General features: G+C 45.5%; 1 protein-coding gene across 1 annotated transcript; it reads right to left on the minus strand.

Annotated features, from left to right (window-relative positions):
- Positions 1-2,306: 2,306 nt before the first annotated feature.
- On the minus strand, positions 2,307-8,428 carry ankk1 (ankyrin repeat and kinase domain containing 1). Its single transcript, XM_076146565.1, has 9 exons — positions 8,046-8,428; positions 7,522-7,804; positions 7,236-7,387; positions 6,871-6,920; positions 6,118-6,273; positions 5,234-5,337; positions 4,785-4,818; positions 3,702-3,942; positions 2,307-3,611 (listed from the first exon to the last, which is right to left on the minus strand). The coding sequence occupies exons 1-9, from the start codon at positions 8,228-8,230 to the stop codon at positions 2,576-2,578; spliced, it is 2,241 nt and encodes a 746-aa protein (XP_076002680.1). The 5' UTR covers positions 8,231-8,428; the 3' UTR covers positions 2,307-2,575.
- Between the last annotated feature and the right edge of the window lie 3,427 nt (positions 8,429-11,855).

Here is an 11,855-nt window from a genome sequence, read left to right on the forward strand (position 1 = left end):
GAGTGACTTGCCTAAATATCCTCTCCATTTGACCTCTGACCCTTATCTGTACGGTAGAGGGTTTGATTTATATTCGGTGACCTGCATCGTTTACTTTTTATCTTATTCAGTTTAGCTTTTAGACCTGATTTGGGATTTGTTAATATGATGTAATCAAATGGTTCAAAACCCCTGAAAGCAGCAGCAGCTTCTCTCTCCCTCTCTCTCTCTCTCTCGCTCTCTCTCTCTCTCTCTCCCTCTCTCTCTCTCTCTCTCTCTCTCTCTCTCTCTCTCTCTCTGTCTCTGTCTCTGTCTCTCTCTCTCTTACCCCTCCACCCTCTCTCACACTCTCTCACTCTTTCTGTTCCCCTCTCTCTCTCTCTCGCTCTCTCTCTCTCTCTCTCTCTCTCGCTCTCTCTCACTTACCCCTCCACCCTCTCTCTCACTCTCTCCCTCTTTCTGTTCCCCTCTCTCTCTCTCTCTGATCTCTCTCATGAATATCTGTAAAGGTAAGTAGAATAGAGGAGAGAAGAAGATGACAAACAAACTTCCTCCTCTTCTTCTTCACCTTCTTCTTCTTCTTCTTCTCCTCGCCCTCTTCAGCTCTGTAGTTTGTGGCGGAGGCAGCAGCTTACATGACATTATCCTCTTCCTCCTCGTCTCCCTAATAGAAAACAAAATTAGTTTAGGTGCCTGCAAACACAATTAGCTGTGTGATAGAAGGTGTGGGACGTGTCAGCGTCTGTGGGAACAGGCGGTGGGACAGCACCATTGATTCACGCCGGCCTGATTAGATGTCGGGGGAGGTTAATTTTTCAGGACATGGCATCAGAACAATGGTGTGGTTAAGAACAAAAGCCTGTTTGTCTAAACGGATGTTGGCAGCAGGACAAAAAAATGTGGCGGGACAGGTTTGCTTTGTCCAATAGAGAAGAAAAGCTTTGTGGATCCCACCCATGGTTTGCATTACCCACAACCCATCAGACTGTTTATGTTACAAACTTGACTCAGTTCCAGTTTTTAAGATACTGAAGGCTCCATCATCGTTTTCTAATTAAAGTAGCCGTTGGAAATCCTGGAATAGTACATTTCTAATTATCATAATCCTTAGTTTGGGAAACAATTTTTTCAATCCATCCGACACATTTTCCCCCCACTAGCCTGATGCTATAGCTCATGGCGGCGTTTACTCTGTAGCCAAGAAATGGACTGGAACACATTTCCATAACCCCATTTCAGGGGTTATGGTTCAGTTTGCGTAGCCTCAACTTATGAATACCACATTCCTACAAACACAAAAGACAAATGAGTACGACGGTTATGTCCACGTGACGGCGGCTAACACAACAGGTCACATCACCACACATCACGTCAGCCTTCGCCACAGAGGGAAGGAAATGGGATGTAAAATCATTCCTCCCCTCACTTCCAACCCGAGTCTGTCTACATGATGTTTTGTATAATTCATCCTCATTCAACCAACTGAGACAAATGTTTGGAGCAAACGTACTGGACGACGCTACAGATTTCAATAACATAAATCAGGTCTCTCCCTGATCACAGTTTTGTTGAGCAGAACAAACACATAATTAAGGTAAATGATGCTTTTGGCTGTGCTGCCACTAGAATGATGAGAGGGCAGATGGACGGATGGGTTTGGTGTCGCGTGAAAGTCAAACACGCTGTGGAGTCTTTGAGCATTCATCCGATTTGATTCATTTGCTTTGTAGGCGCCACAGTCGCAGGGGAACGCCTGCAAGCGTGCAGGTCAGTGTGACTCCAGAATCCATTGCATTTCAATTCAGGCGTCACTGTGGGGGAAAACGAGCGGCAAAAGCGGCTGGGCGGCGCTTTTTTCCCTGAATGGTAATCAGTTATCCTCCTCCTCAGCGTTCATCTGCAGTCTGGAAGGTTTCGGCAATCACATTTTAATAACGCCGATAACTGCGATCCTCCGGCTTCTGCATCAATATTCTAACCAAGTTACGAGACGCAAACTGGCTTCATCATCTGACAGCTTTCCCAACGCAATCATCGACTCCATACGCTCACACGTCATCGTACGAGCCCTCTCTTTATTTGTTATCGTGGCGGCGGCGTTAACTCCATTACCCCAAGAGAGCAAAATGATTCACAGCTGATGGATGGAGGCACGAGCTCACCTTTTATTATTCACTTTACAAACATGATATTCATTATTATCAGTATATAAATATAAATAATATAAAAGGCTAAGTCAGGTTTGATGCAGGATTCACAGTTTGCTTGACGACATCTGAGAGATAAAGCACGCTGTCGTCTTTGTACAGGTTTATTTTTCCACAGGGTTGGGATATAATGAGAGGAATAAACCTGGCGCTCTGCCAAGATGCGTAAAATATTCAAAAAAGGACAATTTCACACACACGCAGGTTCACCTTTTCTTTTCTTATTTCAGAAACGTTTTGCCGCACTGACAAAGTCAAAAGAAAGGTGTTTTTTTCTTAGGATATAATAACAAAAATACAATTACTTATTCAGCAAAAGTCATAACATTTTGTGTATAATTACATTTTTAGTTGGCGTACTATTTAATTGGCTTTTCGTTTATGTTCCATCATTTCTGCAGTAGTTGCAGCACTTCTGCTTTGTCGCCCTTCTGGGCCATGTTCAGCGCCGTGCACCCAGAGGAGTCCAGCAGAGTCCGGTCTGCTCCGTTCAGCAGCAAAGCCTCCACAATCACCGCACAGCCGCGCTGGGCAGCCATATGTAAAGGCGTCACTTTGGCCCAGTTCACCGCATTGACGTCAGCGTGATGTGATATCAGGTGGAGGACGCTCCGGAGACAAACGGTGGTGCAAGCCACATGCAGCGGCGTCCACCCTCCGCTGTCTTCCCTCGTGTCGGGGTCAGCCTCAGCCTCCAGGAGCTTGGCCACCGCGTCCGGGTCGCTCTGGTGGCAGGCGAGGTGGAGAGGCGTCCATCCGTTCTCCCCCTTGGCATTCACACTGCACCCCTGGCACAACAGCTGGAACACAGTGGCCTGTTGGCCCTTGAGGGCAGCCAGGTGAACGGGGGTCCAGCCCTGCAGGGTTTTGGGATCTGGGCTGGCCCCGTTTGACAACAGCTGCCTGCAGATGCCTGTGTGGCCCCTCAGAGCAGCCAGGTGGAGCGGCGTGTAGCCTCTGATGTCCACGGCGTCAATGTGCGCCCCGCTCTTTACCAAATGTCTGACCACTCTGTTATGTCCGTCATCTGCTGATAGGTGGAGAGCGGTGAGCAGGGACTGGTCAGTGGCATTGGCGTCTGCGCCCTGAAATAGGAGGAGCTTAGCGATGCTCAGATGGCCATAAGCGCAGGCGAGGTGGAGCGGCATCCTCCCTTGGGCCGTCCTGCATTCCTCTAACGCCTTGTCTGACAGCCGCGACAGCAGAAGCCTCACGACGGGCTCGTGGTTATTTTGGCAGGCCAGGTGCAGAGGCATCCAACCGGCCTTTTCCCGAGCCTCCACCACCGCTCCTTTGTCCAGCAGAAGCCGGACGGTCCTGTCGTCACCGCTCTGAGCCGCGAAATGGAGCGCTGTCCACTGGTCCTCATCGCACAGGTTCGTGGCCGCTCCGTGGTCCAGCAGCAAGGAGATGATGTCATAAAGTCTGGAGGAGAGAGGATTCATTGTAAGCGTGCATCTCTGCAAAAACAAGAACTCACTCTTTTGTTCAAAGACAGAGGGCTGTGATCCAGACCTGTGCAACACAGCGATGATAAGAGGCGTGTAACCTCTGGCAGTGGTGCAGTTGACGTCAGCACCCAGACTCAGCACGTGCTGAACGCTATGTGTGTCGCCGCTGGCAACAGTGTAGTGAAGGAGGCGCTTTTCACCTGCAAACCGTACGCTCGTGTCTTCTCTCCTTACCGACACTCGGAAACTGACAAAGTCCCCCCTTGACAGCAGAGAGAGAATGCCGTTCCTGCCATACTGGGCCTCTGTGAGATGAAATGAAAGTATGTTACATGATGCATAAAATGCAATCATGGACTGTCACAGAGCCACATTAACCCTCTGGACCGCCATCGACTGTCAAGTGCTGACTTGTGTGTATATCGTTGATAGAGCTGCTGTAGGGCGGTGATAGATTTTTTTAGTCTATGTTGCGAATGTGAAGCGAATCAGAAACAAAGCCTCATCGCCCGCTGCAAAAAGCATCATCGCCAGAGGGTAGCAGCATTTCACATTGATGAGTATGCCTCCAGACGCCTTAGTGCAAAGAAAGCACAAAAAAACTTGATTTATATGGATATTTTATAATATATCTCCTTTCTTAACAAAAATCATTCCATCAAGAAAATGAACCAGATTGAAATTTCATGCTGTGCTGAAATCAAACAATCTGTTGCATTTGATGCTAAACGACTGAATGAGGCGATGATGGCAGACGTCTGCTAAACACCAAGAAAGCGTCTGATTGATCATAGCTGCAAGTGAATATCTCTGGCTGCTCCGCTTGCTCGGTCAATATCAGTATTTTGTAGTGAGGTTTTAACTTTAATGGAACCTTGTGAGGGATCGATACGAATGCCTGAGCCTTTCTGACTTGAATTGTATCGACGCATTTAAAGTTTTCAATCTTAACTGGCACCAAAAAGGACAGATCAATCATCTATTCATGAATCCATTCCCAATTTTCAAAGGAAACGGCATTCAGCTTTTCTTCTCTCTTTCATTGTTGAATCTGGTGAATAACAACGTTTACGGCGGTGTCGTGTGTGTTTGTCTTTAAATGTCAGCCTGCCGGGGTTCAACCTCGTTTCTCTGCCCGTTTGCTTACCTGAGGGGAAACCGCACATCACAGGGGAAGCGATCTGAAATGGGAAACAAAGAACTACTAAAGTTATAGCTGCGGCATCAACCAGTAGACGTGTGGTTAATAGGCACATAGGTATCAAACGGCTCGGACGTTAGAGAGCCTAAACATGGGTCCTGTCTGCTTTTAATGTATATAATTCTGAAGGTGTGTTCAGTTGTAATATGGGAGACAAAGCAGAAGCATAATAACAGTGATATTTGCCTGTAATGTATCAGAAACATAAATAACGCGATGGTTAAACACTTAAACAAATCCGCCCTGAGGGAAAGAAATAAATACATTTATGTACTTTGTCTTTCTCTGAAATCGAATTTCCTTTGTACATTTATTTCCGCGTAATGCCATTAACCCGGGCCGCCGAATATTAAAGGCAGAGGAAATGAATGTGCGAGTAGAAAAGCAGAACCAACTGTATGTATGGGCGACTGCGGCCCGCCGGCGTCTGGTCTTTGTCTCTGGTTTGATCCGGGGATCCTCAAGACGTCGCTCATGGCCTCCGTCCTCCTCACGACGTCTGCGAACACGACAGCAGCAGAGCATTGTTCTCCAGATGTATCCAAGGGCGTCATTGAAGCAATTTCAAGGTCGCGAGGATAATTCCGACCTCGATAATTAACGACTACTGCGACGCCGCCGTGCAAGAAGCGCGGTCGAGTTCTCTCACCAACATGCTAATGACATCGCTGCTTTTCTCCCCGAGACCTCACATTTGCTTTGGCTGCTGCTTATGAATACACACCACGCTCATTTGTATTCATTAACTTCTCCAGGCAGAAGCGTCTTTAGCAAAGGTGACCTGACGCCTCTTGTGATAATGATTTAAATCCATTTGAGTCTAAGTATTTCACTCAAGTGTTCAAGCAGCACAATGTGGTGATGAGAGATGACAACTCATTGAATATTGACTTGATAATTACACACACACACACACAGAAAGATGAAGGAATATTTTGTGCTTTGCTAGTGGAACCTTTCTTATTTGGGTATGCTGCTGTTTCCATTTAGTTTGTGTATGTGTGTGTGTGTGTGTGTGTGTGTGTGTGTATGTGTGTGTGTGTGTGTGTGCCTTTGGATAATTGCTTGGTAATTAGTAGTTTTGAGTATACATTAGCGTCAGATTCAGCCATTCAGTGTCTTTCAGTATATGGTATTTCCAACACGTATGCAGAACATCTGTGCAACCTCTGACATGTGTTTATATCTCCATAAAAACCCTCCTTAGAGACGCCGTCACGCCTGCCTGCCTGACAAAACGAGCGCCACTTTTAGCCTGGGCGTGATTACGATGACGTACCTGAGAACTGAGGCCTCTTCCTGCTGTCGTGGTCCCAGCACTGCCTCATGAGGCCGGTCATGACCTCACACTCGCGAGGCTTCCTGTCAGGTATCATCTCCACACTGGGTCTCTTACCGTTGGACACCTGGAGCAGCACCGTGGTCACGCTGCTGCCTGGACGCACACAGAAGCACTCAATGCCAAGAGAGACAAGTGGAAGGTGAATTCTGAATTCCTCCACTACAAGCGAACGGCCCCTGAGCAAATTTTGAAGTCCTACATCTACTATACTTCAACACCTTCAGCAGGGCATTCCGTTTAACATTCTACTTAGCACCTACAAAACTATCGAGAACGTCACCTCCTCACACCCGAATAACCTTCTCCATCAACACCGCCGTCTCAGAACAGCTGATGCTCACCTCCTCACCCCCATTATCACCTCCGAGCTCAGAGCCTATTTATCACTGCTGCACGTCCCCATACATCTGTACAAACTCAGGCTCAGCATTTTGCGCATGAAGTCCTTTTTTTTTGTACTTTAAGAAAGCCGAGGCTGTAAGTTCAGACTGATTATGTTCCCCCAGCGGGAACGGCGAGGAAGATGACATGGACGAATGGGGAATGAGTTATGAACCGCAGTCCTACAGAGAACTGAGAGCGGCGTTGAGTTTAAAGCGTCACGTCGGTGTTGTACGGCCCTTTGATCAGATCATTAAAACCTCGTTTCTCGTGAGGCTTTAAAGTGTTTAAAAATTCATGCATTCCTACCTGTGTGCGGTTTCTGCTGTGTCAGAATCTCCCACATCACAATGGCAAAGCTATAAATCAGAGCAGACACAAGCACTTAAACGCTGAGGCCTCCAACGCTTTGCAGCACTCAGTGGCACATCAATTTCCTTTCATTACATCTATCACTCAGAACGTAAACATTTTGATATAATAATTAAAACAAGTATCTCTCTTGATAGATGTGAACTGGAACTAATGAGTATGAAAGGATTATGAAGGTGCGTACCAGTGGGAGAGTAAAGCAAAGAGTTTATGGAATAGAGCAAGGTTATAGTGTGCACCGAGTCGGAAACAATGTAGTGAGAGTTGACGGTGCAACGCTGGAGATGTCCTTGGCAAGTCACCTGTAAACATCAAAGGCAGTTCCTGGAGGATCGAGGCCCTGAGTGAAGGTCTCTGGAGGGATGTAACTTAGGTTCCCTCTTGCTATCAGATGCTCCATGAACACATTCTTGTTCATACCGTCCTCCCACTGGATTAAGCCAAAATCTGAAATCTTTGGAGCAAAAACAAAAAGACAAAGCTGAATATTCCGGAATCCAGAATTAGCATTCATTACTTTACAGAGCTCAGAACTGTCAAGAGATTCTTGAAAGCCTCCTCAGACTTGTTAGGTTGGCTGTGGCTGACCTTGGCGTGGAGGGTATTGTCCAGCAGGATGTTAGATGTCTTGAGGTTAAGATGGAGTAGTGGAGGCTTCATGCTGTGCAAGAAATTCATGCCCGCCGAGGCCTCATGAATCATCTGGAACTTCTTTGGCCACATCAGTGTGTGAGTGCCCAGGAGACTGTTCAGCGATCCATTACTCATGTGTTTCATCACTATGGCGGTGACATCACTGCACAGCCCGTAGATGGGCACAATGTGCGGAGACTTCAGCGTGGCTACCTTGGACACCTCGTTTATTACTCTCCTGCCGAAGAAGAAATACTGTAATGCTCAGAGCAGGGAACACACTTTAAAAAGCCACAAAGGGCTCACAAGTCACATCTATGAGTTGTAAAGAACTGTATCATATCTAGATGAGAAGTAAGATGTTATTAGAACATCTGGGTTTCCAGATCAAAAATCCCTTTGGCCTATCCAAACTAAACTTATACATACAATATGTACATTATTTGCTGTAACTCAAAACCAAATCCTGTGTATCGCACCTGTAAAAGCCTTCTGCACACAGACTGGTGTTGAAGGTTTTCAGGGCCAAGCTCTCCTGCTGCCCTCTCAGTTGGACTTGGTACACCTCACCAAATCTGCATTCTGCCACCTTAATCCAGTCCGCCTCAAAGTCAACCTTCCGGAAGTCTCTGAGCTCCCCGCAGGCTCTGCCCAGACGTTCCATGAGGGCAAGGATCCTCTCAAAGAGCTCACTTCGTCTCTAATCCAAGGCACAAACAGGGATTATCTTCAAAAGTATCGATTAGCAGCGCGGCGGGAGCTTTCCCATCCAAACCCTCTGGCACAGGGAGAGAAAGGAGTGTGTAGATGACATGGAGGCAAAGACGCAGAACGTGCACACAGTGGTGAAAGTCAGGTTGAGCCACATTATTATCTAGAATGTTGATCTATGGGAGGAGCTGTGGCAAGGAAGTTATTTTGCACGGCAATGTTGCAAAGCCGGTTTCGAGCAGACAGCCGAAGTTGCTGACTTTGCCTTCAGGCCTCTCCGATATACAGGATGTAATTCTTGAACCTCCCGCAGACATCTAAATCCAGATCGATTCACATCAGTCGTAAACATCTGTCAGTGATGTGAATGTTTAGCCTGGTGTCATTTGTGTCTGTGTGTGAAACCCTACAGCTACTACTACCAAAGTGCCTTTTAACAAGGCACTTAACCCCCAGCTGCTCCAGCAAAACAGTTCAGCAAACAGTAGTTTGATAAGAAAATACGAAATAGTTCCAGTGAGAGTGTGTGTGTGTGTGTGTGTGTGTGTGTGTGTGTGTATGTGTTTTCTCCCAGGCTGTAGCCATAAACTATAAATATAAAATAAATATATAGAAATCTTGCCCCGAGCATAAATCGAGTGAGGGTATGGAGATAAAAAAAACAGGACACTAAACTTTATTTTGTTCGAAAGTCTCGACCTCTAAGTTTAATGTTCTTGTATTTGACTTTCAAATATTTTCAAGGCGAGCATTTAGAGAATCTGCTTTGTGTAGTTTGCACTTGGTTCTCCTAAGATAAATGGTTTCTTTGGCACTTTGGCGGCTGCTCAAATCTGTGAATGGAGCCGCTATCAATGCGATTCTAATAGAAATCAAGCCTGTAAATGACTCTGCTAAGAGATAAGTATTAGTTTGGAATTATTATTATTAAAATACACAAAGCTACTGGCTTCATATGGCAACAATCAGGACGAAGACGAGTGTACCCCGCGTCGTGAGGTTGGGTTCAAGCAATCGTTCAAACCAATTTTTTAAATCAACAGCATGGTTTTTGTGCTTTTGCTGGCAAATAAACACTGAGGACAGAAATGACTTTGAGAAATGATATTGTTGCCAAAGCTTGTTCATTGTGTGTGTGTATAATAAATAAATAATAAAAGCCGTACAGTCTGTCTGGCATTAGGCGGTCAATGGCAAACACAAAAAGAAAGCCATAAAGAGATAAAAATGTAATTATAAAGTTATGTGCTGCTTATTCTGTTATTGTGCTCGACAAAAAGGGAATTATATAATCTGCTTTGTGCCGTCCGACAGCTCGTCACGCTCAGGGGAAAAAGTTGATTTAAGTGTTGATCTACACAGCGAGGATGCCGCAGCTCATTCAAATAAACTATGAAATGATTAATAAGAAGGGATGGAAAATAGTCTGAATAGTTTCTTGATTAATGACACACAGAGCACACACACTTCTGGGCAAAACTTTGATTCATAGCTGACTGAGGTAATATGTGATACAAAACGATACACACACCGCCATCAGACTGAATGTGACATATTTTCGGTGCACATTGCGAAATTGATTTGAAGTGAACATGTGGACAAAATCCATCAACTACGGTCGTTATCACTGTTGCCTCACAGCGAGCAGGTCTGGGGTGCGAATCCTTTGTGCGTGCCGTCTTGTTCGGCCTTCTGTTGTGTTCTAATTTAATTTTATTTGACTTTGACTTTGTCTTTCATCAAAGGAAACACACAGCAAAACGGGACGTGTTTGGTGTGGGAGTTAAATTTCCTGAACCTCACTGTGTTGGAATGTTCATTGTTTTTTTTTATAAAAATACAAACATAGTGCACAGATGTCAGAACATGCAAATGTGTTTTTTTGCCTGCTTAAAGAAGGGTAACACATGGTTAATGTAATAAAGTCTTTCAAACTTGAAAGAATCATTATTCAGCACTTCTCTGAAATCCTTTCAACCTTCACTTCCCTCTCTTGTTCACTCTTTGACTTCACACTCCAACGTGTCTTCCAGTTGTGACATGATGTCATCGGCAGCTCATATTTCCAGTCGAATCTCTTCTTCATTCCCTGCATACCCGCGGCTCGTCTAGGCTGCCACACTGCTGCATATTTCCTCTTTATGATGCACATAATCCTTGGCTGCCTCCTTTGACTGGTCACTTCAGTGCCACTTTAGTCCAGAACGTTATCATCTGCAAGGTGACTGTGGTCCACTTGGAAGCGGAGCGATGCTTTGGCAGACTGGGTGTCACTTGTTTGGTTCACAATTGCCCAAACTGCTGAGACTATCACAGAAGTTCCCCGTCAGCCGTCCCTGCCTGTGCATTTCCTGACCTCGCCAATTTGCCTCAAGCGCTGAGCCGTGTGCATTCTGCAAAAATGTAATCCTTTCAAATCCTCCCGTGACTGTGTCTTACTCCAATTTTTGTGGCATACTATAAAAAAATACACTGACGGAGACTCAGTCTGTAAGCTTCATATCTGCAGTTCTCTACCTTTGCTTACTAATTACGGATTTAATCTTTCCGCCTCATTAACGCAGAGTTGTTTTCATTCAAACCGTCAGGCTCACAAGAGAGAATCTCAGTAGCCAGCATGTTATTGTAAACAAAGACCTCCTCCACCATCTTTCCTTTAACTCTCACCTGTTGTCCATTTTGTACAGACCACTGACTTGTTTTATGCCTCCAACTAACTCTCTTTACAGCTAAATGCATCTGTGGGGATAAAGAGCATCCTGCTGTGACCCTAAACAAAGAGATGACCTTTGTCCTGTAGTCTAACATCTTCTATAAATAATGTCAGTGGTAAATTCAGAACTTATAAATTTGTGGAACAGCTCTCTCTCTCTCTCTCTCTCTCTCTCTCTCTCTCTCTCTCTCTCTCTCTCTCTCTGTCTCTCTCTCTCTGGGTATTTCATTCCAGGAAAATAGACCTTTTAGATTGGATGTGGTTCCTACTGGGACCGCGGCACAAATCTCCACGACGACCTCACAATTGCGAGAGAGTTCTCACCGGGCAGTCGTCCATTTGTCGTCAACTCCATCTCTCTTTCTCTCTTTCTCTCTTTCTCTCTCTCCCCCCTGTAGCTTTTGCGCCAGTGACTGCATGTGATTCATTTGGAATTCGACCCATAAGAGAGCAGCGGCGTGTTAGGATTCTGCAGTGGTTTCCTGCTCCTCTTCAGAACTTTGAGACCATTCTTTGTTCAGGCAGGACTTATATTTTGTAATATATTTAGAAATCCTCTTCAATAAGATGTTCCCCTCTCTGCTCTCAGTCTCACACTGCGGGGCTGGGATCTGATTTGCATATGGACTTGGCCTGTGTCGTGCATCTGATCAGGCTGCAGATATTTGAATGGGGAAACACATTATTTTGAGTTTAAACTATCAAAGATTAATTATTTTGTATCACGCTGATGCATTGTGAATAATTACACCGGGCTGTCAGAGCCTCTTTAGCTGAAACTGGAGACAAGAAAAACAGAGCAGAATTACTGATCATACCGCCTGACAGAGCATCCTCATTATTACAGCATCGGGCCCAGTGGTGG

Source organism: Genypterus blacodes, unplaced genomic scaffold (genome assembly GCF_046128005.1).
Source record: "Genypterus blacodes isolate CSIRO-AG114 ecotype Tasmania unplaced genomic scaffold, CSIRO-AGI_Gbla_v1 ptg000032l_1, whole genome shotgun sequence".
NCBI classification, from domain to species: domain Eukaryota; kingdom Metazoa; phylum Chordata; class Actinopteri; order Ophidiiformes; family Ophidiidae; genus Genypterus; species Genypterus blacodes.

Excerpts from the sequence above, each read along its gene's own strand:
- ankk1 (XM_076146565.1), bottom strand. The coding sequence starts at position 8,230 with ATGGAACGTCTGGGCAGAGCCTGCGGGGAGCTCAGAGACTTCCGGAAG. Across the intron at positions 7,805-8,045 it reads TGTGCAGAAGGCTTTTACAG|GAGAGTAATAAACGAGGTGT; the intron begins GTGCGATACACA and ends CTTCTTCGGCAG. Across the intron at positions 4,819-5,233 it reads CGCAGTCGCCCATACATACA|ATCGCTTCCCCTGTGATGTG; the intron begins GTTGGTTCTGCT and ends TTCCCATTTCAG.